The 27,970-nt window shown below is 42.0% G+C and overlaps 1 protein-coding gene across 1 annotated transcript; it reads left to right on the top strand.

Moving 5' to 3' along the window:
• The first annotated feature begins 630 nt into the window (after nucleotides 1–630).
• Nucleotides 631–27,970, top strand: KDR (kinase insert domain receptor). Its single transcript, XM_031588599.2, has 30 exons — nucleotides 631–762; nucleotides 1,787–1,886; nucleotides 2,309–2,505; nucleotides 2,939–3,063; nucleotides 3,380–3,548; nucleotides 4,556–4,695; nucleotides 4,866–5,034; nucleotides 6,341–6,452; nucleotides 6,546–6,709; nucleotides 7,511–7,667; nucleotides 8,863–8,983; nucleotides 9,517–9,625; nucleotides 10,346–10,690; nucleotides 11,640–11,786; nucleotides 11,943–12,074; nucleotides 13,324–13,430; nucleotides 13,830–13,965; nucleotides 14,228–14,332; nucleotides 15,123–15,236; nucleotides 16,208–16,296; nucleotides 17,863–18,019; nucleotides 19,426–19,526; nucleotides 20,861–20,983; nucleotides 21,115–21,226; nucleotides 21,613–21,712; nucleotides 21,834–21,939; nucleotides 22,885–23,036; nucleotides 25,392–25,488; nucleotides 25,601–25,689; nucleotides 26,479–27,970. Exons 1-30 carry the CDS (start codon nucleotides 711–713, stop codon nucleotides 26,696–26,698), a joined length of 4,047 nt encoding a protein of 1,348 aa, XP_031444459.2. The 5' UTR covers nucleotides 631–710; the 3' UTR covers nucleotides 26,699–27,970.

A 27,970-nucleotide genomic window follows, 5' to 3' on the forward strand; every position in this document is an offset into this window, starting at 1 on the left:
TACCGATTTTCTGGTTATGGAGCTCATAAGAATAACAAGAGTACGTGTTGTTTGCATGGTGCCAACTCACAATGTTGAACCACACAAGTCCTCTGTGAGATATCATGGGATTTATCGGATCTCTGGGAAAAATCAGCAGAGAAACATGGCTTCTTCCACTCCTTTATCTTTCTGCAAGCAACAGGACTGTCGTTTACACTCATCCCTAGCCCAGCAAAACAGCCAGAATTGCGTAATGTGGAAAATAAAATTGCTGCTTCATTAACTGAAGTCATCAGTGGACACGTGCGGGGGAAGGCAGCACAGAGCAGCACATGTATGCACACACAGGCACAGCTCTGAGTACAGCGTGTTGCTCCATCCCCCTTATCATCCACCTGCCCATGCACACCTCTGTCCATGCACGTCTATTTATTTCCAACAGGGGCATCATGTGCATGCACAAAACTTTGGCCTATGTTTGCTTCCCTTGTCTGCTCGACAATATTACCTAAAAGTGCATTATAGTGGGGGGTTGGGTCGGAGTTGCTTGGGGACAAATCCAGCTTTCCATGCGAGTAGGGAGGGGCGCGGGGCGGGGCTTCGGTCGGCTGGGCGGGGCGTAGCGGCGGGTCCCGCCCCGGGAACAAGAGGGCGGTGCTGCCCTCGGGATCCCGCATCCCTGCGTTCGGTACGGTGCGGCTCGGCTCGGCTCGGCTTCGCGCTCCGGGATGGAGCTGGGGCCGCTGCGGGTGCTGACGGTGCTGCTGTGTCTGACTCCCGGTAAGCCGTCGGGGAGCCGTCGGGGAGGGCTATGTTCGGGTCCGTCTGCGGCACCGGCGCGGTCCCGGTGAGCGGATGGTGGTACCCGCTTTCCTGAGGGCTGTCGGGGCGGGCAGAGCGGCTCGGTGCGGCATCACCTCCAGCTCGCTGGGATTCTGCCGCTTCCCAGAGCTGAGCAGAGCTTGGCTGAAGGAAAGCCGTCATCAGGATGCCGGCGGCTGCAGCACGGGATCCCCCGAGGTTCCCCGGGAAATAGCGGGATAAAGGGGGGAAAGCTCCACTCCGGCCTCGCTGTCCCGTTACTCGCCCCATCTAACTGCGCTGTGACGGCCGGGCTGGGTGCTCGCCGTGATGCGGAGCTGTTCGCGGCACGACGGAGTGCTTGGGCAGATGGGAAGGCTTTGCCAGTGCCCTTCACTTGCCTAAGAGCAGCGCTGGCACCGGCATATGGCCCTCGGACAGGTGGCCCAGGGTGAGCTGGTAGCAGCGGGTTTGTGTCACACTGCTTGGGAAGAAAGGGGAAAGCAGTATAAAGGAAAGTGATGCTGAGCTCCTGGGATCTGAGATTTGTGCCAAAATGTGTAAAGTAGTTTTTTCACAGAATTCATTGATCAACAGTATCAAAGAGTATGAGTGTATTTGGTTTATTATGAGAGAAGCTTGTAATCTCTTTCCCCAGGGAGTGAGATCATCAGATGTAGGTTTGCTTTATTTCAATGTTCCACATCCTCTTGTTAGACCTTGAAGTTGGCAGCACAATGAAACAGGAACTCCACCCTGGCCGGCTGAATTGTCGTGCTCTGCAGCCAGCTCCTGACCATCTGCCTGGCTTTCCTGTTATGACAAAGTTTTTGACCTTTCTGTGATGTGTGAAAAGTCATTATTTACCTTTTACTGTTAAGTAGATGATGTGAAGGTGTCTGCTTAAAGCACACCACGTAAGCTTTCCTACAATGCTGTTCTGGTCGAGTAGCATTTCCTTTCGTTATTATTGTATTTGTCTGAGGGGTTTTTTCTATATCAGTTTTTGCAGGTTTGTTTATTTCTATGGATCAGCCAACCCTTAGCATCCAAAAAAATGTCCTCACCATAACCACAAATGATACTCTGAATATTACATGCAGGTAAGGGCCAATTTGTACATTCATTTTGATAGGGGTAATTTATGCAGTAAGTTTTTGGACAGAGCTTCAGGTGGTTCTGTCTCTCTCCAGTAGCGCCTGTTTCCCCCCCTTCCTTTGCACCCCTCATCTGATTTTTTCCCAGCAAAGTTTTGAAACAGTCTCTAAGTTTGCAAGGAAAGACTGCTGAAGAAAAGCAATCAGCAGGGCAGCCAAAGCAAAGCAGGCGTAGGATGGCGTGGGAGGGAGCTGGGTGCTGTGTGACAGATTCAGTGCAACTTTGTTCTCAAGTAGCTTCTTTTGGGATACGAGCAACAGGTCAATTTATGTGAATTCATCCTGATGCTTCATAAGGTGGGAAAAAGCAGTTCTCTAGGGAACCTGCAGAGATTAGCACTTACCCCTTTTGTATGCTTGCCTTCCAGTGGTCAGAGAGCCGTGTACTGGTCCTGGCCCAATAACCAGAGCAGTGCTGAGAAGCGCCTTGCTGTGACGGGCTGCAGCGATGGCCCTTTCTGCAAGACCCTCACCCTCCTCAGAGTCATAGGCAATGACACTGGGGACTACAGGTGCCTTTATGGAGACAGCCAGGCAGCTACAACCATTTATGTCTACGTTCAAGGTAAGTGCTCACGTGGCTTGTTTTATAAGCTTGGGAACTTTCATTTTTTGACTGATTCCAAAAGGATGCTGCCATTGGGGGAGCCAGAGTAGCATGTCACTGCTTTCAACTGGTATTTCCTGTAATACTTACGCAAGAAAAGTCACACTGGGGTAAATCAGATTTGTGTCGGCACGCAGACTGTGGTGGCAGGAAGCTGTTTTCCAAAGTGTGTACTGCTGCCGATAAATGTTTTGAGAATAATGATACTGTCAACCTGGGGGCTGTCAAAACATGTCCTTCCTTTTTAGTCTCATCGCTTAAGTGTTTAACCAAATAGAAAAGAACAAAACTGACTTGAGAAGAAATAAATAGGGAAAGATAATTTTAAAAAAAGTTTCCTTGGTAATCACACGACTAATTATATCCACTTACCAACCAAATATTCTTCTAGATTACCGATCTCCATTTGTGACTTCAGTTGGTGATCAGCTTGGCATTGTGTACATCACTAAGAATAAAACTGTGGTAGTACCATGCCTTGGAACTGTGTCAAATCTCAATGTATCTTTACATGCGGTAAGGAAAAAGCTTGTTATTATTTTAAGAGTTAATTGAAATCACTGTGATGTAAATGTTTTGCCTGAAGTATAAATGTGTTTCTTGAAAACATCTTTCCCTTGTTGGGAACTTTGCAGCCTGTGATGAGTGCTGTGACTGTGTGTCACCATGGTCCTGTGCTTTGGAAGTGTGGGGTGATTGCCCACAAAGGGAGAAGTGCCTGAGCTGAGATGCTAAAACTGGCTTCCGGCTGATATGGGAGATGTTGCACTTGAAAATCCAAAGTTGTTTGCTTTTGAAACCTGACGATGCATTTTGTCACTATTTCAAACAGAAATATCCAGAAAAAGTATTTGTTCCTGATGGTAAATCAATTTCGTGGGATAATAAAAAAGGCTTCACTATACCCAGTCATCTAATCAACTATGCAGGCATGGTCTTCTGCGAAGCTAAAATAGACAATGAAAGCTACCAGTCTGTGATATACATAGTCGCAGTTGTAGGTAAGCCCAAGTTTTTTCTGTTTAGCTGATGTTATTTTGCTTCAACGGCATGCTGACACAATTACATTTGATTGGGCCGTAGGTTACTCAATACTGATGGTGTAGCTAATGCAAAATGGCTGTTGTGATAAGCATTACTTTTCTGTTAAATACAATGTATTGTGTTCTTTCTAGTTGATCACTGGGTTAAGGGCTTCTATTTTTAGTTTAATATAGATGCCAGGCATTTTTCTTCCCAACAATGCAAGCCTTTCTTCCCCACATCACTCCCTTCTGTACTTAATTTGCTTATCTAGGATCCAAGTCATTGTTGAAGGGAACTAGAGGCAGGCACCCATCAGCAGCAGATGGAAAGAAATTGCTCTGAGGTGTACTGAGGGAATGGGTGATCGAAAGGTCATATGAGGAGTTGGGTTGTCTTGTCTCAATTCAGACTGACATCCTCACTCTGAAGGGAATTTGTGCTCTCTTGGTATATGCTGTCAGTTGTTCAGCAAAGCCCAGAAATCATGTTGTGCTGTGTTGGGCAGCAGGATTTGTCCTTGTGCTGTTACAATGTGATGGCTGCTCATTGAATTTCTCCTCTCCTCGTTTGGAGCTGTTTCCTTTCCATGCTGAGATGCAGGACATATGTGCTCAGATTCAGTGCTGTGTTTCTGGGGGCTGCCTGGCTTCTAGGGTGGGGGTGAATGGACCTCACTTGTCACTCCCTGGAAAAGACCACGTAGATCACCATCTCCTGCCTGCACCCAACACCCAGGAGGATCTAAACAAGCACATACAGCTGCTGTGACACTGTCTTACATGGCTCTCACGTCACATGCAGGAAATGCTTGGGACTAGCAGAGCCCTTCCCTCCAGGCTCCTTTGCATGCCAGTCATCATGCTATGCTGGAGCATTGAGATGCCTCTTCGTAGCAGTGGGTTTGGTGGGAGTTTTCATGAATTCAGCTGGGAAAGTTGGTACTGAGTGCTGTAACCCAGTGTATGCCTTTTTCTTTCTCCAGGTTATCGGATTTATGATCTAACAATGAACCCACACTACCAAGTTGAGCTGGCAGTAGGAGAAAAACTAGTTCTTAATTGTACTGTAAGGACAGAGCTGAATGTGGGAATTGATTTTAAGTGGGACTACCCTTCCATCAAGGTAAAATCATATTAACTGAAAGGTGCAGCAGAATTTGGTTTTGTTACAGTGTTACTCTGCATTTAGGAATGTTCACAAGACAGCTGATAATACAGAAAGAAAATGCTAGTATTTATGGGTGTGAGGAAGAATAAATTAAAATTCCCAAACACTTGTCTCTTCTATTGCAGGAAAAGCGTGCAACCATAAGAGATTTAAAAACCACTGCAGGAGAAATAAAGACATTTATAAGCACTCTTACCATTGACAGTGTGAACTTAAGTGACAAAGGTCGATACACGTGTGCAGCGTCCAGTGGTCGCATGAACATGAAGAACAGCAGCTACTTCATAATCCATGGTACAGCATCTTCCACTTCAGTTCTGTTGGTTGTTCTGGCTTTGGGGTGGGTAACTGGAACACAGGAGGCATCATGGTGATGAACTGTATGATGGAAATGAACCAACATGAAGCTGCAGCTGCTCTCTTGCACCCATTAGCATGTTCTTGAGTAGTTTTATACCACAAGCTTATCTAACATGTTTTTAAAGAATAATTAATTGTTATTGAAAGCTGTAAAATCCTATAGGAAAATGGATACTTAACTAAGGTAAACCCCTTGTGCTCTTCTATGATGACCTCAAGTTCCTACAAAGCTGGCTTTGCACAGATGACTTTGTGTAAGAGCTACTTGTTCTCAGGTGAATGTGAGTGAGGTTCTGGTGGCTCTGTAGGACAAGATTCTAGGTCAGCTTAAATGAAGTGAGGCAAAGAAAACTTTTGGCTTCCAAGTTACAAGGAGCTGAATCAAACTGAGTTCTGGCCACATTCTTACAGCCTTTTTTTCAAGCCCCTCTTGGGCGCAGCCATAGTGACTCCACTGGCTTACTTCTAGAAAAAGAAAATTGCCAGCAGGAGAATGGCCCTTTTTTATCACTCAATCAAAGAAAGGGCTTTGTATTTGAAAGGAGGCTGGTTTTCCATTCAAATATATAAACATTCAAAATTACTATGTGGCATAGTGCTTCAAGATACTCTTAACTTTCTCTTAGATTTTTTCTATTTCTCTTGAGGAGCCAAAACCAGATCATTTGTTATTCTGAGCACAGTAGATACAAAATTGATAAAGTCTTAGCCAAGAAGCTTGTTGCTGTTTTAGTCTGAACGCAAATTTAAAGTAGTAAAGCATTTCATAGTATTCTGTGATTGCAGCTTCTTCTCGAGTGTGTAACTATGACATTGTAGTTTTAAATACTCTTTTTTCCTAGAATGAGTCCCCCAAGCCAGTTTTACACTATATATATAGAAATACTGAGAAGGCTAAAAAGGGGATGCTATGCAGCTGAACACTGCCCAGAATTGCTCCTTTTGCAACATCATAGTGGCTCAATAGACCACTGGGTCTGAACGTTGGCATGCTGAGGTCCCTCCGGTCTCTGCTTCTCCAAGCTCCCCAGGAGGGAGCTGGTCAGTTCCTCTGTGCAAGGGAAAGGACTTGGTTTTTGTGCTTCTTCAGAAGCCAGTTTAGAGATTACTGTGCTTTAACAGTGCCTTCCTGTCACCAGCCTCTCGTCATCTGGAGTTAGATGTTAACCCAAGTGGAGACCACTTACAACTTTTGCCTCTGCAGAAAAACCACTGTATTCTTTATTTATTTGTTTTGCAGAAAGTCCTTTTATTCATCTAGAGAAAATGGAGAATGCGATTGAGATGAAGTTAGGCGATACAGTCAGCATTCCTGTGAAGTTTAAAGGATATCCTTCTCCAGAGGCAAAATGGTAAGAATCTGGACAAAATGAGTTTGAAAAGCTGAGCTATTGTTGGTTGAGGTAAATCTCTAAAATATTCAGAGCACTCTGTTTTGTCTGTAGGTACAAAAATGGAAAAGTCATGAATGCAAATCATACAATTAAGCTTGGCTACACATTAGTAATCACTGAAGCAACTGAGAAGGATGCTGGGAATTACACTGTTGTCCTTACGAACCCTACCAACAAGATGCAGAGGAGACATACATTCACCCTGCTTGTGAATGGTAAGTGATGTGCAGGGATTCCACCTTGCCATGTGTAGACATCATGTATTACTGTTCTTAGGATTAATTTCACATCTGAGCTATGAAGCTTTAAACAGGGGCGGGGGCATATATCAGAGCACTTTATGCTTAGCTGGGGTGATGCAAAGCTGGGCCATCTCTCTCGAGCCCTGCCCTAGGATGTTCTGGTAGAGAGGCTGCAGGCTCCTGTTGTTGTGGTGCTACTTGGTGGGTGTGTTTTTGTTTTCTGCATATTATTTCTTTGCCTCTGTGTCCTGTCCTTTTCCTGTCCTCCTTGCTCCCCGGTGCCTCCCCCACTCCGCTCCATCCTGACCCTGGTCTGCCTCGCCCATCCTTCCTGCTCTATACCAGCTGTCCCTCATCTTCTGCCCTGCCCTACACAGCCGCCCTCCTCCTCTTCCTCCCCTCTGCTTCCCAGGAAACAGCCTTCCTCCTGTGCTTTGAAAACAGCGGGTCTTGGAAAGGGCAGCAAGGTTAAATTCTGGGGTGTAACAAACATTTAATAGCTGGGGATATGGGCAAGACCTCAAGGGCTACCTTTTAAACATGAGCGTAGTGAAGGGAGATCTCAATGGAGATATTAAGCATTGCATCTTGAGATCCTGATCCTCAAGGCATTGGGCAGGTTCAACACTTTCCAATGCATATTATTCCTTGGAGGTGCTCTGCTATTCACTCAGATGTCCCCAGCTTCTATAGGGACAAAGCGACATGGGGTGTGCGTACACAGTGCCATTGGGAAGCCTTGAGGAAGGTGTAATATTCTGCTCTCTCCTCCAGTGCCCCCCCAGATTGGTGAGAACGCGCTGATGGCCCCTGTTGACTCCTACAAGTATGGCTCAACGCAGGCACTCACCTGCACCATCTATGCCGTCCCACCGCCCGCCGCTGTCCTGTGGTACTGGCAGCTGGAGGAGGAGTGCACCTTCAGCCCCCAGTGAGTGGCAGTGGTGGGGCTGGGTGCTCATCGTGGTGTTGCTTTGTGTCTGGGCTTTGAGGTGAGCTCAGCTGAGCTGGGCTGGTGGTTTGGGGCATCCCAAATACATACTGGACAGAGAGTGGTGGACACTGAAGGGTTCTGCTCTAGGATTTGGTTTTGCTCCCTCTTAAGTCACGAGAGAGCTTTTGCTGATGGCAACTGTAGGCCTCAAAATGACTTCAGTTGCCAGCAAAGAAGATTGTTGTACTCAGCAGGTAGTCAGGCTCTGCTGACTCATGGGCAGGGAGTTGAGAGACAAGGGCCACCTGTGGTGAGGAGCTGGCATTGCTGGCTTGTTACCTTCAAGCCTTCTTCAAGGGCATCTTGACCCACGATGGGTTTCAAATACAGCTATTTTTGTGCCCCCCACCCCTGTCGGCTCTCCCATTGGGCTCAGTCCCAAACACAGGAAACTTGCTGTTTATGCTAATCGCAGACCTTTGTGGTTGTTGTTTTTTTCTCCTTATGCTCAAGTGCTGAGTGTGACAGTGCATTTTATCTGTGTGAAAGTGTATCTCAAAGGAAGTGCACTGATTGATGTTGGGGAAAGATAGAGAGAGTGCCTGACTGAGATTCACGCAGCTTCCCTTATCTGGGTCTTCCATAAGCCCAGATTTCCTTTAAAAAAAAAAAAAAAAAAGTCAAGAAAAAAAAAAAGCATTCTTCTTTCCTGTTGTTGTTTTTAAAGTGATTTCCACAAGTTTCTTCCTTTGGTGCCTGGTTGCTTCCTACACAATGGCTACTGTCCTCAAGAAATTCTTGTAGGGAGTTCAGTGATTTCTATGTCTCTCTGTCTTCCTTTGAACTAAATTAACTTGAATCTTGCATTTATGAATGGAGGTTTGTTCCCAGAATAGCCGCTTCCCTCCAAGCATCCTGATGGAGCTGACACAGGCAGATTAATTAGGGAATTCACCTTTCAGCTTGGGGGCTTCTTATTTTACAAAGCACAAAGGTTTCAGAAGGTTATGGGGTTCAATTTAATAGAAATATTTCAAGAAACGTACTTTTTCCCTCCAAAATGTAGGCTGTAGCCAGTGATCCATGTGATTTGTTGACTGGCATCTTCATATTACAGAGAAGACAGAAAAACACACTAGGAAAGGCCTAATGTTTCCTGTGTGCTAATACATCTTTTTTCTTCTTGTTTCAGAAAAGTTCGCTTGGGAGCCAGTCCATATGCATGCAGAAAATGGAAAGTGATCTCAGAGAGAAAGGGTGGGAATCAGGTTGAAATCAAACAGCGAGTTGTTACTATTGCTGGGAAAACAAAGGTGAGCAGATATTTTTTTCTGTTGGTTGGGAATGACTAGCCCTGTTCAGCAGTCCACATATCAGAAGTGTATCACTAGAGATGAGAATCTTAACCTAGTGTTAAACTGGGGGATCTGGTCTCTTGTCATATAAACTCCTATTGAAGTTAATAGGTAGAGATGGGCACGTAAGTCTTTAGACATCTCCCCAAAGTGATTCTTCATTGTGAAGCTTGCTTACATTTCATTACTTTTCTTTTAGAGGTCTGAATTAGATGAGTTAATTTTGTCAGTTAATAAGGAAAAGCTAGGAGAACTGAAGAGCAGAAAAACAGTGGGTACAGTATTTATGGACATGAACACTGTAGCCTGCTTTTTGTTGTTTTCTTTTCATCTGATTGTCATGCATGTGAATATCAGTGAGGGACCGTATAGCCACTATGCTATGGAGGGTGTTTCAGTTTGCATAGCAATTTGCTGAGCTGCTGTGGTGGTCAGACTCAAGGAACCTTAACACTGATGTGGTATGAAGTTTCTTGTTTGTTCTCTTGTAGACTGTGAGCACCCTTGTGATTCAAGCAGCAAATGTATCTGCTTTGTACAGATGTATGGCTACTAACAGAGCTGGATCAAGTGAAAGAGTGATCTCCTTTCACGTGACCAGTAAGTATACCTTTCTGAGGAGTCATGTTAAATTAATGTTATTTTGTATTTCTCACTACTTAGATGTGCTTCTATTATCTAATTCCTGTCTTTCATAAATTTTTTTAATCTTACTGAAGGTTTTCCTAAAGCAGTTCTTAAAGTCACCAACTAACTTCAACCAAGACATTAGTTCTGCTGGCGCCAGTGGAGTGGCGGTCCCATGAAAATAATATGAAGTGGGCACCAGAGAGTGATTGCTGTTGGCTTTTTTTGCAGTCTTTTGGAAGAACTAGAGAGAAATTTATGTAGTTTCACAAAAGGAGTAATGATGTGCTATAAAAGCTAAGGCTAAAATTTTCAAAACTGATTGCAAAGAGCTTCTGTCTTCTTGAAAATTTGTTTCCATATTCACGTGAAATAATATTTAAATCCATATCAAAAAAGGAGCTATAAGATAATGCTAGGAATCATCATTGCTTGCCAGAAGTTTCTGTAGGAAGAGGAACTGTATTAATTAGACAAGCCTTTCTTTTATCCAAATAAATATATTGCTTTTAATGAGTGCTCTTTACCTAACTGATTAATTGATTTTTTCAGTGATTTGTTCCTTCATTTAAAAATAGACAAGATGAGGATAATGCTATATTTGTAAAAAGGCTTTTCAAGTTTGTGTTGGCAATGAAATAAATATACAACCTGATAGGAATTTATTTCCTTTTTATTTTTCTTAACGTGCAGGAGGTCTTGAAATTAATCTCCAGCCTCGGGGTCAACTGACGGAGAAGGATAACACGTCCTTACAGTGCACAGCTGATAAATTCACATTTGAGAAGCTATCGTGGTACAAACTCAGTGCTCACGCCTCACAGACACCCTTTGGAGGGCTGCCCATGCCTGTTTGCAAGAACCTTGATGCTCTTCAGAAGCTGAATGCCACTATTTCAAATACCAATGGTGAAAATGTCACTTTAGAACTCATCCTCCGTAACATCTCCCTCCAGGATGGAGGCGACTATGTTTGCATTGCTCAGGACAAAAAGGCTAAAACACAGCACTGCCTGGTGAAGCACCTCACTGTTCAAGGTATGGATCTCTTGCTGTGAGCTATGATGAGGGGCTGCAGAAGAAAACAACTCCAGGAGCACAAGGTTTTGGTGTCTGCCTGCCTTGTGCATTCAATTTGTTAAGTAGATTTAGAGTATTTGTTGTAAACAAAGGGGATGTTAGTTGGAGATGCTGATATCTGCTGACTGCAGGTCTGGGTCTTATCCAGATAGAAAGGACTGACCACTTCATCTGTACAAGTGAGGAAACACTGATGTTAGCACTGAGCTCTGCAAGGTGATAAGTTTTGCTTTTGCACAAATGATGACATGTATTTAGCTTAATAACTTCTCAGTTTTACTTTTCCCAGCACTTTTTTCTCTACAGTTGTAAGTGCCTGTGTGTATTTATGGCATTAGTGCTACTGCATTTTGTCACTGAATCTTGGGTTGGAAGTAGCGTCTATAATTTAAAACTGTCATGAAATAACACTGGAATTCAGGTGCAAGCAATAAAAGCTAGTAATCAATTAGCTTTTCACACAAATAATGATGACTTTGTTTGAGGGCCTAGATGTCTGGTCTCATTAAGTAATTGTGGCGTTGATTCAGGAAAATACCTATGAATGTTTGTTGGCTGTCTTGAATGAATGCCTGATGGACAGACAATGTCAGCATTCTCATAATGAGCCAGACAGAGAAGTGGGAGGGAAGCAGTTTCTCACCTCTCCCTCTTTGCGTTGCAGCCCAAGTAGTTACAAATTAAATGATCTAAAGCTGCTAAAACTTTCTTAGATATTATGATCATCTTGCATCATGAGGAAGATTAACTATGATTTTAATTTGAACTCTGCAGCTATTGATTTTATTGAAAAAATTGAGACTTCATTACTGAGTCAAATGTGTAGGGCATCAACAGCTATTTATTTCTGCAAAAATAGATGCTTTTTTAAACTTTCACTGATCTAATCTTGTTTCCATACCAACAGAGCCCATGGCACCCACACTTGTGGGAAATTTGGAAAATCAAACAACAAACATTGGTGAAACCATAGAAGTGTCATGCACAGTAAATGGCATTCCTCCTCCAAACATCACGTGGTTTAAAAATAGTGAAATGCTTTTTGAAGATTCAGGTGAGGAACTTCTCTTTTGTTACGGATTTTCTGTCACTCAAGAGCTTTGATTCCTAGGGTTAACTTTTAATTTTCATCTCAGAAAGCTTCATTTTGCATTGTTATCACAAACCAACATAAAAACAACCAAATTAAGTATGATCTTTTTTTTTCTAGGTATTGTTTTGAAAGATGGAAACAAAACACTAACAATACGTAGAGTGAGGAAAGAAGATGGTGGGCTGTACACCTGCCTTGCCTGCAATATTCTTGGATGCAAAAGAGCAGAGGCTTTTTTTTCAGTGCAAGGTCAGTATCTGTTTATTTTCCGTTTGTGCATGAACTTGTAATGGTCATCAAAATAGGAAAAAGAGTGAAGTCTTTGTGCGCTCTATTGTGTCTGCTGTCCCATTTTGTTGATAGGAACGGGTAGTGTTTTGGGTTAGGAAACTCCAGGCTTTGTCCACCACCTAGCTCTAAAAGTGTTTGTGAGACCCATTTCTCATTTGTATCAGTCCTGCTGTAGCCCACCAAAATGTAGCTTGCAATAGGAAATAATAAAACCTAACAAGAGGTTAGTCTAGTTTGAGTAATTGGAATTATGATGGACTTTGCATTAAGGGTTAGGATTCTGCAAGTAGAAACCTTCAAGTATCAAGTTTTTGATACTGGTATATTTATGAAAAGTAGTTAATTACTGAATAATTCAGTAATCTGTCTTATAAGTTAGGATGATTGTCTTCCTATTACATTAAGGTAATTAAAGCACTATCCTGTATCTTCATAGCTCTCATTAGGATATTAAAATGTATTAAGGGCAATAACGTTTATGTGGGATGTTATCTGCAGATGATGATAATTTCAGCCGAGTTGGTAAATGTAGCTGGGGAATGATTTAAAGATCTGTAAAAGTTGGAAATCTGTGTATTGCATGTTTCTCTGCAAGTAATGTATAGTGCAGTTGGGATCTTGAGGTGGAGTGTGCTACTGTGTAGGAAAATGAGTATGGTGCAAGGGGTGACACACAAGACCATCATGTGTGGAATGGGAGCTGAGGAAAAGAGAGCTACTGCTGTACATAATTAGATATTCAAGTATTGTTATAAGTCCTCATTTTCATGTGTTGCTGTGGAACCACATTTTTTATGACCCAGCTGAAGCATGTCTAGAGACAAGAGAGAGAGTGCTCCCTAGGTCATTCTCAGCACTTTATTTACTTTTTCTTAACAAATAATTTTTCATTTGGGGTATTCTGAAACAACCATTTATTTTTAAAATATGAAATTTCACTTTATATTGGTTGCTAAATATTCAGATTCTGCCCATGGAACAAAGCTGATGCTAAGAAATTGTGTGGCATTTAAAACCACACTGAAATAAGCATAATATTCCAACATTAAACCCAAGCTTTTTGTTTCGTTTTGCTTTCGTTTCCTTGCTCCATGTTGTGCTTTTAAAATGAACCTTTAGAACAAGAACCTCCATTCTGTGATTTAATGAATGAACAAAACCAATACGCTTCCAGCTATCACTCAGATATTCATTTATTTCTTCCCAGGCGCTGAAGAGAAAACAAATCTGGAGCTCATTATCCTTGTTGGCACTGCAGTCATTGCCATGTTCTTCTGGTTGCTTCTTGTAATCATCCTTCGGACCGTTAAGCGGGTAATGAAAAAATTCTTGTACTGTCCTATCAGCACTGGTCTTGCATGACAAATGAAAGCTGACTTGAATCCTTTTGTGTTGTTTCTTTCCATTGTTCTTAAATCAACAGACACATTTTTTCTCTCCATGCTGTAACATTCTTGCCTGGAACTGAGGGCACAGAAATTTGTTTTTAATTGAACAGGCCTTCATGAGAGAAAAAGTTCTTCAGCTGTTTTTGTTTATTAAAAAAAAAAAAAGTGCAAATAATTAATGATGATCAAACTCCCAATGACACCATGTAGGGGAATGGTAGCCAGGCATTTCTGGGAAACAGCAGAACACTTCAGAGTGAGAAACTGGCACTTTGCACATCTCCACCAAAAAAGCTATGCATTTACAACTAATGCCATTTTTCAGGCCAATGGAGGTGACATGAAGACTGGGTACTTGTCAATCATCATGGATCCTGATGAAGTCCCCATAGATGAGCACTGCGAGCGGCTTCCATATGATGCCAGCAAGTGGGAGTTTCCCAGAGACCGACTGAAGCTAGGTGTGTTTTCCGTGCACAGGCTATTATGTGATCCTGCAGCCAGCCCTGCTCCAGGAGTGGCTTCAGGGTGGGTGGTGGGACTGCCCTGATGCACAGCCAGCAGGAGCAGGGAGCGCTCCAAAGTCCCATAGGATATAATGTAGCCTCTCCCCACTGTCAGTCCTCTGTTAATTTCTCATATAGAAGTTCAGTTTGCTGTTTATTCTGTATCTTTTGATCACTGTACCAGGCAAATGAATCAGCCTGTTCTTCTCACTTCAAGGTAAACCTCTTGGGCGTGGAGCTTTTGGCCAAGTCATAGAAGCTGATGCCTTTGGGATTGACAAAACTGCTACCTGCAGAACTGTGGCAGTCAAAATGCTTAAAGGTAAAAAAGATGACTAAGACTTCACCTTGAATGCTGAATGTATAGATATTGCCAATCCTGTAACCAGCAGGGATAAAAATGAACCAAAAACAACCAAAGCATTCATACCAATAATGTATAAAAATTTATCTTAACAATTGGTGTAAAAAACATACCTTTACTTTATCAATAATCGGAGTAACGCAACTGTGGTTTTCTAGCCATTGCTTTTTAGACTTACCCACATCAATAAGATAAACTTGCACCAGCAAGCAATTTTCACATGTCCATATTTGACTGGGTGGCTTTCTGCAGGCTTCAGACATGTTCCAAAATGGGGATCAGTTTTGAGAAGCTGGGGCAACAAAATAGGATGCAAGGAATCCAGGGGCTGTAAACCACCCTCTGCTGTGATGGAGGTGGATGGGAAAGCTGGCAGGCTTCTGACATTACAGTGTGAGCAGTTGCACAGTTTCTAGCACTAGTCAGCTGTATGGGCTGGCTGGTAGGGTCAAATGGCAGAGTACAAGTTGTTCAAAAGCTCTGTGGGGAAAAAAGGGTATTTAAGAATATTGTTTGTGTCTCTGGTCTCATATGCTCCCTTGGCAAATTTTGTTCAAAAGCAAAGCAAAACCAACCTTGTAATGCATATGGCTAGTCTCCATCAGTGTCCTACAGCAGAGCTGATCCAGGCGGCCAGCCAACAAGACTTCTCACTAAATGAGCTGCAAAAATAGTGGTAGAGAAGATAGAGGAGAGGAGAACCTTCCTGTCTGTGCTGCTCCTGACTTGCCTTGTTTTACCTCTGCAGAGGGTGCAACCCACAGTGAGCACAGAGCACTTATGTCTGAACTGAAGATCCTCATTCACATTGGTCATCATCTCAATGTTGTCAATTTACTTGGAGCCTGCACAAAGCCAGGAGGTGAGTAACTTCTCAGTGAGTGGGAAGGTACTAACAGAACCCCTATTTCTGATATTTCTACTGCTGAGAATGTTGAGTTTCAAAATTGAGGTTAGAAGAAATTACCTTTTTTTAAAAAAAAAAAAAATTCCTGGTAAATGTAGCAGATCCAGAGATGGGATAAGAGCTCAAAGCCTTGTGTAGTATGTACAGCTCCATCCCTTGTTCACTTTTGTGAAGCCTTCAACACCCCTGTTCTCTCACTTCACTTTTCAGTACCTCATATCCACTTTCACAGTGGATGCCTTGCATATAACAGGCTCTGGGTCTGAGTCTAGTGGGAGATTTCACAAGTTGGTCTTATTCTCTCCACTGTCTACAGTGCAACTGCAAGTAATGGCTTCCCTTCTTGACTTTGGACAGGGGTGGGTATGGGTACATCTGTGTGTGAGTGGGAGGGGAGATTGCATTTTGAAGTCCAGCTCTGGGTGGATGAACCTATTTGACTTTATAATCTAGGACAGATGTTTCATTTAGCAAATTCAGCACCGAATGCTAATTTGGAAGAAATTCAGTGTGGAGTAGGTCGATAATAATTTTTCAGGAAAGCTGAACTGTGACTTACCATGTGATCAGAATTTAATTTGTGAAGTTCTGTGAAAAAGTGCAGGAGTTGAAGGAAACATAACACATAAATATTTCTTTCTTTGTTTATCACACAAGAAAATTTATATGTGCAATATTTGGAACCTAGGGTGAAAATCTGTCATTGTAATAAATGCTTATGTGAGCACAAAATACCACATTTTGATCGTAGATTAAAGCATCTATATTTGAAATTGAGTTCCTGCTTTAAGCTGTTAGAACTTAAACTACCTAGACAAAAACTAGATAATCATAAATGCCCCTTCCTACCCAAACCATGCTATGATTCTGTGATTCTATGATTCTGTAACTGATCATTCTAAGTAATTGCTTTGTATGTTATGCAGGCCCACTCATGGTGATTGTGGAATACTGCAAGTTTGGAAATCTCTCAGCATACCTACGGAGCAAGAGGGGTGAATTTGTCCCATACAAGGTGCAGTATAATGGTTGATAAGGTGTTTTTTCTCCATACACAATTTTTCTGTTTCTTGAGGGGAATGTTATGGCAGTTGTTCTTGGGTGCTGGCTATTCAGTGCTTCTCATGGGAATGAGAAATGACAAAGACATCAGAGGTCATCTGGTTTTTCCCCTGATCCCTGAAATGTTGCTATTTTGTTATTGTTAGCTTAAAATGTGCAAAGGAACTGGGCTTCCAGTATTTCCCTTGGCAGATTGTTCTACACTTGGCTGTATCTGTCAGGAAGTTTTTTTCTGATTATCAGCCTGAATTTTTTCCTTTCTTAGTTAGGCTCCAGACCACCTTAAATAACTGCACTCCCTGCATAGTGTATATATCCATCATATCCATAGATATCTTTTATCATGTAATCCTTCCTGCTTTCCCCTTGCCTCATTGCTGAACCAGACTACCGATATTTTGTGCTGTTAATCATGTTGTATAAACGATGTATCCCATGAGTTTTTGCTGAGGTTTTCACCTCCCAAGTCATTTGGAAAGAAGAGTTCTCATCACAATGCTTCATATTTGCATCCTGTTTTAAAGGAGGGGGAGGATGGAGGTTGGCATTTGCAGGATCATTTCTGGACACCTCTGCAAGGAGGTCTGATTTCTGGGAAGGGACGCAGGATCCATCCACTCTGAGGGTCAGATGCCAGCTGAACAGCATGGCTGTAGGTGTCCAGTGCTGAAGAGCATGCCTGGGACTCTACCCTTTTTCACTCACAGCCAAGAGAAAGGCCGCTCAGTGCTCTGCAGTGCTGATAGACCTGTTCCTCAGCCTTCTTGCAGCTGCTGTGTTTAGATCAGAGCTTCTTTAATCTGTTTGTCAGTTCTCCAGAGGGTTATTTTCCTTCATCCTTAGAGTCGTTGTTTACTATTTCATATTGGCAAAGGCAGCTTGCTGCATCCTTTTGCGAAGTAAAAAAGATAAATATCTAAGGGAACTTGAGGAAAGAGGCAAGGTTTCACAAGAGTGATGACCCTTGCTCACCAAAGTGATGGGGATGGGAATCAGCAACAGGAAAATGCAGCACTGCCATGGGAGCAAAGTAACCAGACGGAACCAGACTGAGAAAACGGAACTGTAGTGGAGGAAGACTGCAGGTCTGGATCTTATCCAGGGTAATTTGGTGGCTCTGTGGAAGAAGGTAATAAATCAGATTTTGAGGGCAGCTAGGGTTTTGGCATGGGTGTTGAAGCTTAGTCAAAGTGCCTTTGCAGCAACAGAAATTAATGCAATAGAGATGCTCAATGGTTTGTGAGGAGATTCAGCAGCACATTTGCTTTGTGATTTGTGGGGACCAAGGTCATGGTAGGAGGCTGTGAAAGCCAGATTCCTGAAACCTGTCAGAGAAGGTTTCTTCTAAACAGTGTAGAGGCGACAGTGAGGAGCAGCTGGGAGGCCATGGGAGCAGGCCATTGTGGTGCTGTGAGGGGATACTCGTGACGTGGACTATAGAGAACTTTGTTGCCTCTCTTGGAGAAACTTCTGATGTACTTTCTGTTTCTGACTTCTCCCTCTTTCTCGTCCTTTCTAGACTAAAAGTGCCAGGTTTAGGCAAGGTAAGGAGAACTACATTGGAGACATCTCCACAGACCTGAAGCAACGGTTGGACAGCATCACGAGCAGCCAGAGCTCCACAAGCTCTGGGTTTGTGGAAGAGCGGTCCCTGAGTGACGTGGAAGAGGAGGATGGTAGGATATATCTTCTCCTGGTTTTGGAACAGCTCTCATTGGTAGAGGCTGATAAGGGGCATCAGGGACAGGGTGTTTCCCAAATATCCCTCAATGCTCTGTGCAAAATATTTCTTGGATGACCAAAGTTGTTGAGCTGTGGATCATTGTAGTTCAACATCTCAGACCCCTCAACCTATTCCCATTCCAGGATAGAAAAGATGCATTTTTAATGCACTGCCTTCTGGACATCTGCCTATTTAGTATCCCAGTGTCTTCAGGAAAAATCAAGGGACACAACCTCCAAAGGCAGTGTAGAAAGGATGCACCAGAAAGCTAAATGAATTTCTTCAGTGTTTACCCAGAAGTTAAATACCATGAAAAACCATCTGCTTTGCTGCTTATTCACAGAGAAGTTGGTTTGCATTCCCTATGTGCAGGTGGTCCACCAGGAACAGGAAACCTAAATTTTCCGCTCATTCAAAGCCTCCCTTGGTTATACATACTCTCTTCAACAGCTTCACATTTACCATGTTCTCCTTTGGCTGCAATAGCAGAGTGCTCAGTGCTGCCCAAGTGTTTCAGAGAGCACTGACTTCAGCAAGTAGTGGGATCATTCCGCTCAGGAGGGAAGCCATAGCTCAACTGTTTGTGTCTCAACTGATACTGAAAGTCATGTAATGCAAAGTAAAATATCAGTCTGCACTTCATTATGCATTTCTACATCATTTTGGTCCTTTTCAGACATCTCTGGGGCGAACACTAAACTGAGCTGAAATGTTGTAGAAGTGTCTAGGCCTAAAGAAGGCCTTGAGATGAGGGTTTTAGCCAGCAAGTTGTAGTTTGTGGCAGGTTTCTTCTAAAAATTTAGAGCTCTGCAAGGAACTTGAAATATTTCTATCAGCAGGAACTAAGTGCTGAGGTATCTTCATTAGATACTTAAGTATGTTATTTCTCAGGGTCACTAGAAATGAGGTTAGGTTTCTTCTACCCGAAATTAGCAGTGCTTTTTGCCAAACTTGAGTCTTTCTTCCTGTGGCATATTACTCCCCCATAAAGACAAGGTGAGGTCTTCTCATTGGTTTCCAAAGTCATCTGCTGAAACCATAGCAGGCCTTTCCTGTCCTAGGAGTTTATGAGTTAGGGGTTTTGGTTGTTTTTCTTTTGTGATTTTTTCACAAATCTTTCTACTGGTGAGAACTCTGCAAGTAAGCAAGGAAGTTTGGGGTAAAAATCATCATCTAAAAGTTAAATTTGCACAGGTCTAGTTTGGTTACTAGTGTTGATTATACAGACAAAAAAGAAGGGCTTGTTTTGCTCTTCCAGTTTACAGTGACATGAAATTAAGATGAACATTTACCTAAGAAGCGGTCATGGGTAAATTCAGTGACAAAGGGCATGCTTGACTGTTGTCTGATTCTTTGCAGCTGGTTCTGAAGACCTTTGCAAGAACCCTTTGACCATGGAGGACCTCATCTGTTATAGCTTCCAGGTGGCGAGAGGAATGGAGTTCTTGGCTTCACGCAAAGTAAGGAACTTCTCAGGAAGAATGGCACGTTATTTATTTGACCGTAGGAAATAGTGCTGTAGGTCTGTAGAAGGAAACAGTGTGTTCATCTTTGGACTGGCAGTCATCCACAACATTTTCTTTTTGCCCTAAGAGATATCCGAATCATAAATATTACAAAGTGAAACAGCCCATATGTTTATTGACACAAATGTTAGTGACCTGTGTAAGGTTTGTGGGTCACTGATTCATAGAAGAATGATTAAGTAGTTGGTGGAAGGAAACTGGCATATGAGGATGACTGAAGGAATTAAGGACAAATCCCTGGAAAACGGCACTAAGCTAGAGAAAAGATCTTGCTCTGAGGAAGTTGCCTGTGACTTGTGCATTAGGATTGGAATGACGGTGCCAGGAGAGAGGATGCTCATCTATGAAAATTTGTGGATGTCTCTTTGATGAGACTCTTAGCAAACAATACCCTGGGGGCTAATAGCACCTCGATTGCACTTTAACCTTATATAAGTCCATCTCTTTGATTTGATCCTAAATATATATAGTACATGTTTCAAAGGATGCAAATGCCAGTAAGAGTAAGGAATTGATTATAGTGTTATAGAAACAAAGTTACTTAGAATTGAGGAAAGGAAATAGAAGAAGGGAATATAACACTGCTCTAGGTGTGCAAGGCAGACATCAGGGCCTTTTCTAAAAAACGTTTTTCTATATACTTTTATATATCCTGGTTGGTATGTATATGTAAAATAATGCCTTTCCTCAAACTGTTTTTCTAGTCCATTCTAGAAGCAAATCTGCAGCCACTTTCAGAACATAGCTTTTTTTTATTTTTAGCTATCGAGGCTTGAATTTTAAAGTCCTTGGGTTTTTGGTTAAGTTCTCATTCTGCATAGGTAAAAGCACAGACTTTTCTTTCTCCAAGCAGTGTTAGTTTGTGTTGGAATCAAATTGGCATTTTAGAATAGTATGTTTTTCAGAGAGAGAATGGAATATAGAGATTTTAGTGAACTTTAGAAAATCTAAAGATAATCAGATCTGAACCTGCTTTGTGTCAGCTTCTTGGGATAAATAATTAGATAACTTCAAAGGAGCTCTTTGCGTAGTGGATAAACAGATGTATGTTTGGACTTGGAAACACAAGTATTCCTGAGCCAAATCAGTTGTGACCATCAAAAAACCACTTTAAATCAGTAACTGTTAATGCAGGTTTCTTTTTCTCGAGAGGTTTTAAGAACTATCTGCCCTTTGAGGGTAGGAGAGCACATATGTGAAAGAGATCAGCCCCACGGACAGAGCTGTGACAACAGGCAGTGCTTGAAGTTGTTTACTTCTCTTTGCAGTGCATCCACAGGGACCTGGCTGCTCGTAATATCCTCTTGTCAGACAATAACGTGGTCAAAATCTGTGATTTTGGCTTGGCTCGAGACATCTACAAAGACCCAGATTACGTCAGAAAAGGAGATGTAAGTGTCAGACTCTGTAATTGAGAGAGTGTTAATGTGAAGTCAGAACTCAAACCCTTAAATGGGTGTTTAGAAAATCAGTCTTTTACTGAGCTGTGATGTGTATATGTTTTTAAATTAAATGTTTTCAGGCTAGGCTACCACTAAAATGGATGGCACCAGAAACCATTTTTGACAGAGTATATACCATTCAGAGTGATGTGTGGTCATTTGGAGTTCTGCTGTGGGAAATATTTTCATTAGGTGAGTCACTTTAATTTCATTGACTATCTTAAAATCTAAGCAACAGTCTGTTGAAGAAAACAGTCAAAATGTTCTTGGATTCCCTTCAGTATTTTTTACTTCTTGAAGATTTCCTGTTTATTTTCTCCATCAAAGTGAAATACTTAAATTTCTTTAAAATGCAAATGTTAACATGGGCTTAAATGCATCTTCTTGCGATTTCAGTATGTGATTATGTGCCTCATTTACTCATTCACTTGCTTCTGCCATTGTAAATATAATTTGTTTGCACATCCAAATGTACTGAATTACCTTATTAACTCAAGCCACAATGAATTATATGTTAGAAAATTAATTCCAGAAATTAAGAATCTAATGCATTAAAATTACCATTGCTCTCATTTTAGGTGCATCACCATATCCTGGAGTGAAAATTGATGAGGAATTTTGCAGAAGACTGAAGGAAGGAACAAGAATGAGAGCACCAGACTATACAACACCAGAAATGTAAGAAACCATAATTTCAGCTGCCAGAGTTATCCCACAGTAATAGCCGGTGTTTAAGAAAGTAGTAGATTCTGTTTTCTGTTTTCTTTATGCTGGTATTTCATTGGGCTTGTCCTTTTAGGTACCAAACTATGTTGGATTGCTGGCATGGAGATCCTAAGCAGAGACCAACTTTTTCAGAGCTGGTAGAGCACCTGGGGAATTTATTGCAAGCCAACGTCCGTCAGGTACGTGAAATTTTCTGATTACTAAAACTACCAACCAAACCCCATCTGTCTCACTAGCTGCCACAAAATGCCACAGATGAGTACTAGAGCTGTGGGAGAACCCATTCTTCCACTTCTCCTAGCCAGCAACTGGAACAACTGGCAGAGAAGAATGGGTAGAAGGAAAAGATCAGTGACGTCTGTCAAGATGACCAAAATGCACATTGCCTGGTCTTGCTGGTTTCTCACATTGCCACTGGTATTGCTACTTTGCTGTTGTGTATGTGTCATGTAAATGGATGAAAAGAAATGGATGAAAAAAATTAGAGAAGAGTTGTAATCTATTAAAGGACTTATTATAGGACTATAAATGGATATACAGTACCAAAGGATGCATAATCCCGTTTTCTCTTCACATTTAAGAGCAGAAATTTAAGCAAATAGAAGAAAGCTTAAAAAATATTAGCCTACTTATTTGTATCAGTTGAGATGTTGAAGTATATATATACATATATAGAAAACTTATTCTTTTTGCAATCCCATTCTTTTCTTGTTTACTTCTTATGCATAACTTAGTCCTTATATGCTGTAGTTCTATCTCATCTTCAATTTAAGGTTGTTTTTCTTGCAGATTCATGCACTTCATGTTATTGGGATTCAAAAATTACTAAAAATTATTTTTTTTATTTCAAAGACATCAAGAAAAAATTCTATTTACATGTATTTTATAGTACATCATATAAACTTGTCATTTTTTTAATCAGAAACAACTTGGCAGTAGATTTCTTTTTTTTTTTTTTTTAGTGTATCTACTCCTACAGAGGCAATATAATTCTCACAATTCAATAAAACAGCCAACATGTTTCTCCTGGTCTGATGCATTCTCCATGTATGTGTGTGAAACTGGGTTTCTCTATGGCATTTTGGTATTTTTCATTTTTGTATTTTTTTCACTGCATTCTACAGGATGGTAAAGACTACGTTGTCCTTCCTTTGTCAGTATCACTGAATATGGAAGAGGATTCGGGCCTCTCTCTCCCAACTTCACCTGCTTCCTGTAAGGAGGAAGAGGAAGTCTGTGATCCTAAATTCCATTATGACAACACAGCAGGAATTAGGTATTTTATATGATCGACATCCTACTGGGCCTCGGGGCAGTTTTTGTTCATGCTGGGGGCAGGGAAAATGAAAGGAAGAGACTTCAGCTGCTCTGGTCCATATTTAACCTCCTCCATAGGGATATAAGTGAATCTGTAGAATTTCAGTAGGCAAAAACTAGTTTCTTACTTCCCCCAAATGCTAACAATAACCTTCAGATTTCATTCTCATAAAAAAAAAAAAAAAAAGAAAGAAAGAAAAAAAAGAAAGAAAAAGAAAAAAGCAAGAATATTGAAGAGTATTGTTAGTTTTTAAGAAATAGAACAAAGTTGTACTGTCCCAAATCAGGTGTGCTCCAGCACTGGTATTGCAGCACCCTCAAATACAAACAGTAATAGATCTTTCATTAAGACTTGTTGGACTGGATGATCTTTTCCAACCTTGGCTGAAGTCCTGCCTGGCATTTCTCCTCCTGAATTGGAATGTTGGTAAATAGCTCATGAACTAATAGCTAAGGGGGATGTGAGGCAAACAGTGTTGTCACTGGGATTTGTCCACTGCTTACATCTGTTGTGCTGCAGGAGCATCCACAGTAGACCTGTAGAGATAGTTGTTGGGTGTCCTAGCAGGGGTGAGTCCCTCAGTAATGAATTTATAGTAATCACTTAAGCGGGGGCTTATGCTGGATCTTGTGAGAACTTTGGGCATGGGGCCTTTGTGGAGGTTTCATTCCATGGTATGTAAGGGAGAATGTCATTTTCTCATCAAATGCTGCTTAAGAGCAAATGAAGCAGCTTAGATGCTGAGCACCCTGGGGTGCTTGCTGTAGTGTAGGAAGAAGGAGGAGGGCAGGAGATGGATCCAACCATCAGCGGAGAGAAGGACACTGCTGGCAGGCTTCATGTGGTTTCCTCAAGGTGCTGTCTGAGCCCCTTTCCCTCACTGCTTGTGTTACACTCATCAAAGACAGACAGAGTTCCCAGTAATTTGGGGTACTGTAAGATCACATTTTTATGTGGTCCTGAAAGACTAGGTAGTCACAGTGCATTTCATACTTCAGCTGAACTGATGGTCCTAGAGCTGAACCCTAAGCCCTATGTTTAGTAGTGTTGCACTCCAAAATATAAACTTTTAAAAGACCTGAATTGTGATTTAACACTGAAAATGTCACACTTATTTTCCACTTCTGACACTTCCTACATGGCTGTTCCTGATCTCTACTTCTTGTTATGAACAGATGTAAAATCTCTCCATCAAACTTTTGAAGAGACTTAGCACCTCTTTTTCTACAGTGTGACAAGTAATGAGAAAGCACTTGTGGAAACTGTGCTAGGAGAAGCAAAATGGGGAACATACATAAGACTTGTATTGAGTCTTTGTTCTTCTGTTATCTGAAAAAGATTTTGTAGATATGGCTCTTACTGTTCATGTAGTAGAGAAGATTGCTCTGTTCAGTAATGTCTCTTTCACTCTCCACAAAAATGGTAGCTTTGAGGAGCAGACTTTGAATCAAAGTTGGAGGAGAGGCAAGCATAGGGAAAACAAAGAATATTGGAGAATACTTGAAGCAAATTAAAATCAATAGGAGACTGGCAAGACTTGGCAAAACTAAAGTCAAAGCTGGGAAATAGGATGAGTGATGAGTTGTATTGCTTCCAGCTTTGCACAGGTATATGCAGATTTCTCTTCTAAATCCATAGTGCCCAGAGTGTTTTTCTCCATTAGTTGTCAGGAACATAAATTGGAGCTATTTAACTGAGACAGACAGCATTCATTTTATTCCAGATTCACTTAGAGAGAGAGCTGTTGTGTTTGCTTTATTAGTACCTCCATGAAACTCCAGTTTTTCTATTTGTTATTTTTTGGTCTAATATTTTTTATGGATGTCATCCTGACCAGAGGGCTTCTTTTGGAGAAGAGCCTTCGGGAGAGATGTGCCGATCCCCATGGTTTAAGGGCGTCAGTCTGCTGAGTCTGCTGTTGTTGTCCTGGGTCCAGGCAGGGGTCCCAGAAGTTCAACCCGAAGAAAGAGACACATGTCTTTGTTCCAGTCTCCTCTGTTTATTATACTTCTGAGCAAAACTTGCAGGAAGTGAAGCCCTCCAGCGTAACTGAGGAAAGGAGCTGTTTTCTCAAATCTGTTTCTTAGAATTTGTTCAGAGATCAAGGTTCTCAGGAGCAGAAGGTCAGAAACTTGTCACTTGCTAGGCAGTTTGTCCTTTTCAATAAATGGATATTGTGAGGTTTGCAAAACATGTTTTGACAAAAGGATTAATTTCTCTGTAGAGAGATAAAAGGATTCTGATATCACTGTGCTGTTTTCAGCCAAGTTGTGGATAGTGGACACAAAGTGATTGTTTTTGTTTTCTTTTCAGTCAGTACCGACAAGGTAGCAAAAGAAAAAGCCGACCTGTGAGTGTGAAAACGTTTGAAGATATCCCATTGGTAACCACTGTAAAAGTTGTTCAGGAGGTGAGACTGTCTGCTCTTTGTATGTCTTTTCCTTTTATTGATAAGTGTGTTTATTTTTTTTCTTTTTTTTTTAAGCCCTTTTCCATTTAATGCATTTTTACCACTTTTACAGGAAAACCAGACAGACAGTGGGATGGTTCTTGCGTCTGAAGAGCTGAAGACACTGGAAGAGCAAGACAAACAAGTCAAAATACCCTTCAGGTAAGATTCAGTCTGCAAATAGGATTGAATATGAAATTTTTCTTGCAGTAATTCAGAGCACTGATAGGTTTGCAGATTTTATTAAAATACAAAAACTTTACTTACTGTTTTTCTAAAACCACACAAAGAAAAGTTGTTTATTGTATGTCTGGTCATCTGCATTTGGTACCAAGAGAGGGACAGTAGCACAACACAGAAGGGACTTGTATTTACCAGCTGCAAAAGCATCAGCCACCCCTTGAAGGAACGGAGCCAGTACACACAACTGGGATGACAAAGAGCTCTTATTTGTGTTATTCTTTCTTTCTTTCTTCTGAAACCAGCTCTTAAGTTTTCAGGATGTACCTGGGTGTATTTTCAGAGCATTGTACAGGGATTCGATTGTGCAGTTCGCAGGAAATACATTGGCATTCATCTGACTTATGCTTTCTGAGAGCTTCTCAAAAGAATTATTTCGTATAAACAAAGGTGTAGAGCAGTTATGACTGCACTGTGGCTATACTGTACAAAACATATCAAAATTTTATCTCATCTACAGTTGCAATCCACCTCCCTACTATCATAAAATTAAATATTTTTCATTCATTAGGGTTAGTTAGGATATATAAAAATATCTCTCCTTGTAATCAAACACACGTTTAAAAGGGCTTAAAGCCAGTTTTGTTGAATTGAACTGTTTTGCTTTTATTGTTGCTGTGATGTGAAGCAGTTGCCCACAGGAGTCACCCACTTGTCCTCCAGAAGATAAATCTGCGTCTCTCTGACTTGACCTATCTGGTATTTTTGCAGCACGCTAGCGCCCAGCAAGAGCAATGAGTCTGTCATGTCCGAAGCATCCAACCAGACAAGTGGCTACCAGTCGGGGTACCACTCAGACGACATGGACACCATGGTCTGTTCCAGTGAGGACACCGAACTCTTGTGTGCCCAGGAGGCCTCCCCTGTGCTGCCCCGTGCGCATGGCCTGGCATATGACAGCCCTGCACCTCTTGCGTCCCCACCACTCTAGGCCGAAACCAGTGGCTCCAGATCCCCTGGGATGTGCCTTCCTTGCCTTGGCTGGTGGTATTCACATTTGGTGTGTACAGAGACTGTGGCTCGTGGGCCTAGGGAAAGACGTTTATTTTTTCAGGAAGAGGATACAGAAGCATCTTGCAGCCCAAAGGCAGTGCCAGGCTGTGGGGTGCTATCCTCCAGAGACACTTGTGGCTGAGGGCACGAAGCTGTGGCTGTGGTGTGTGGGTGCAGTTCCAACTCTATGGCAGAAGCAGCGTGATGGCCTTTAGGACCTTGGTGACAGGCTGAGCCCAACACGGACAGTGTCATGGCGTTCAGCTCAACTGTCTCTAGTTGTACGAAATAAAGACACAGCCCTGCCCTTTTGTTTTTCCCGGCTGGACTCCAGGAAGGAAACAGCATAGTGCTGGCTTCTTTTTTCTCAGAGTTATCCCGTGCCTGCACCTCCACAAACAAAAAAGGGAACCTCCAGCTCAAGGCTCTGGCACTCACCAATAGCCTAAGGCTAAACATAGGCTGGGCTAAATATAAGTGGGGGAGGTGATCTCTGTCCTTTGTGGAGAAAAATGTTGCTGTACTGAACCTCGTGATCTCCATTTCCTTGGGGAAGATGTACTTGGTGAGATTAATTAGGAGGAGCAGTGTGATGATGGGTCATGGGTGCATGGGGCATGTCTACCATGGTGATGTCTCTGCCCACACCCTGCCCAGCACCCTCAACCCTTGCCAGGCACCTGATCACCTGTGAGCTAGTCAGAAGTGCTGCAGAAAATTCCCCTCTGAGCTGCCACTGGGGCAGAGATAGAGAGGGAGAGTTAATTTACTTTGGGACCATAGACCGCCCTGTGGTCTTGATGGGTTATCCAAAAGGCACTCTGCCTTCTCTTCTCATCCCTCTTCCCCAGGTGTAAGTCACATCTGTCACTGACAAACTCAAAGTTTGTTTGCACCAGCAGAGATTGTGATTTATGTAGTCTTGGGAATTTGTGAATGGTTTCATGGCAGCTCCAATCTTCTCCAAACGGTGAGATCATAGTTGTTGGACAAGTTCTTACTGTGCTCTTGTAGTCCCAGAGCTCTACTGATAGACACAATGCAGACTGCAAGGTTTTAAAATGTAAAGCTATTTCTACTGAGTTCTTTTTTGTATTTTTATACTGTTGGGTTGTTTTGTTTGTTTGTTCTTACTATAAAATCAGATGCTGGGAACCATGAATATAAGGCATATACAGTATTTATAGCCTCCTTATGTAGAAATAAATGT

Source organism: Phasianus colchicus, chromosome 4, assembly GCF_987193195.1.
Source record: "Phasianus colchicus chromosome 4, bPhaCol1.hap1.1, whole genome shotgun sequence".
Taxonomy (NCBI): domain Eukaryota; kingdom Metazoa; phylum Chordata; class Aves; order Galliformes; family Phasianidae; genus Phasianus; species Phasianus colchicus.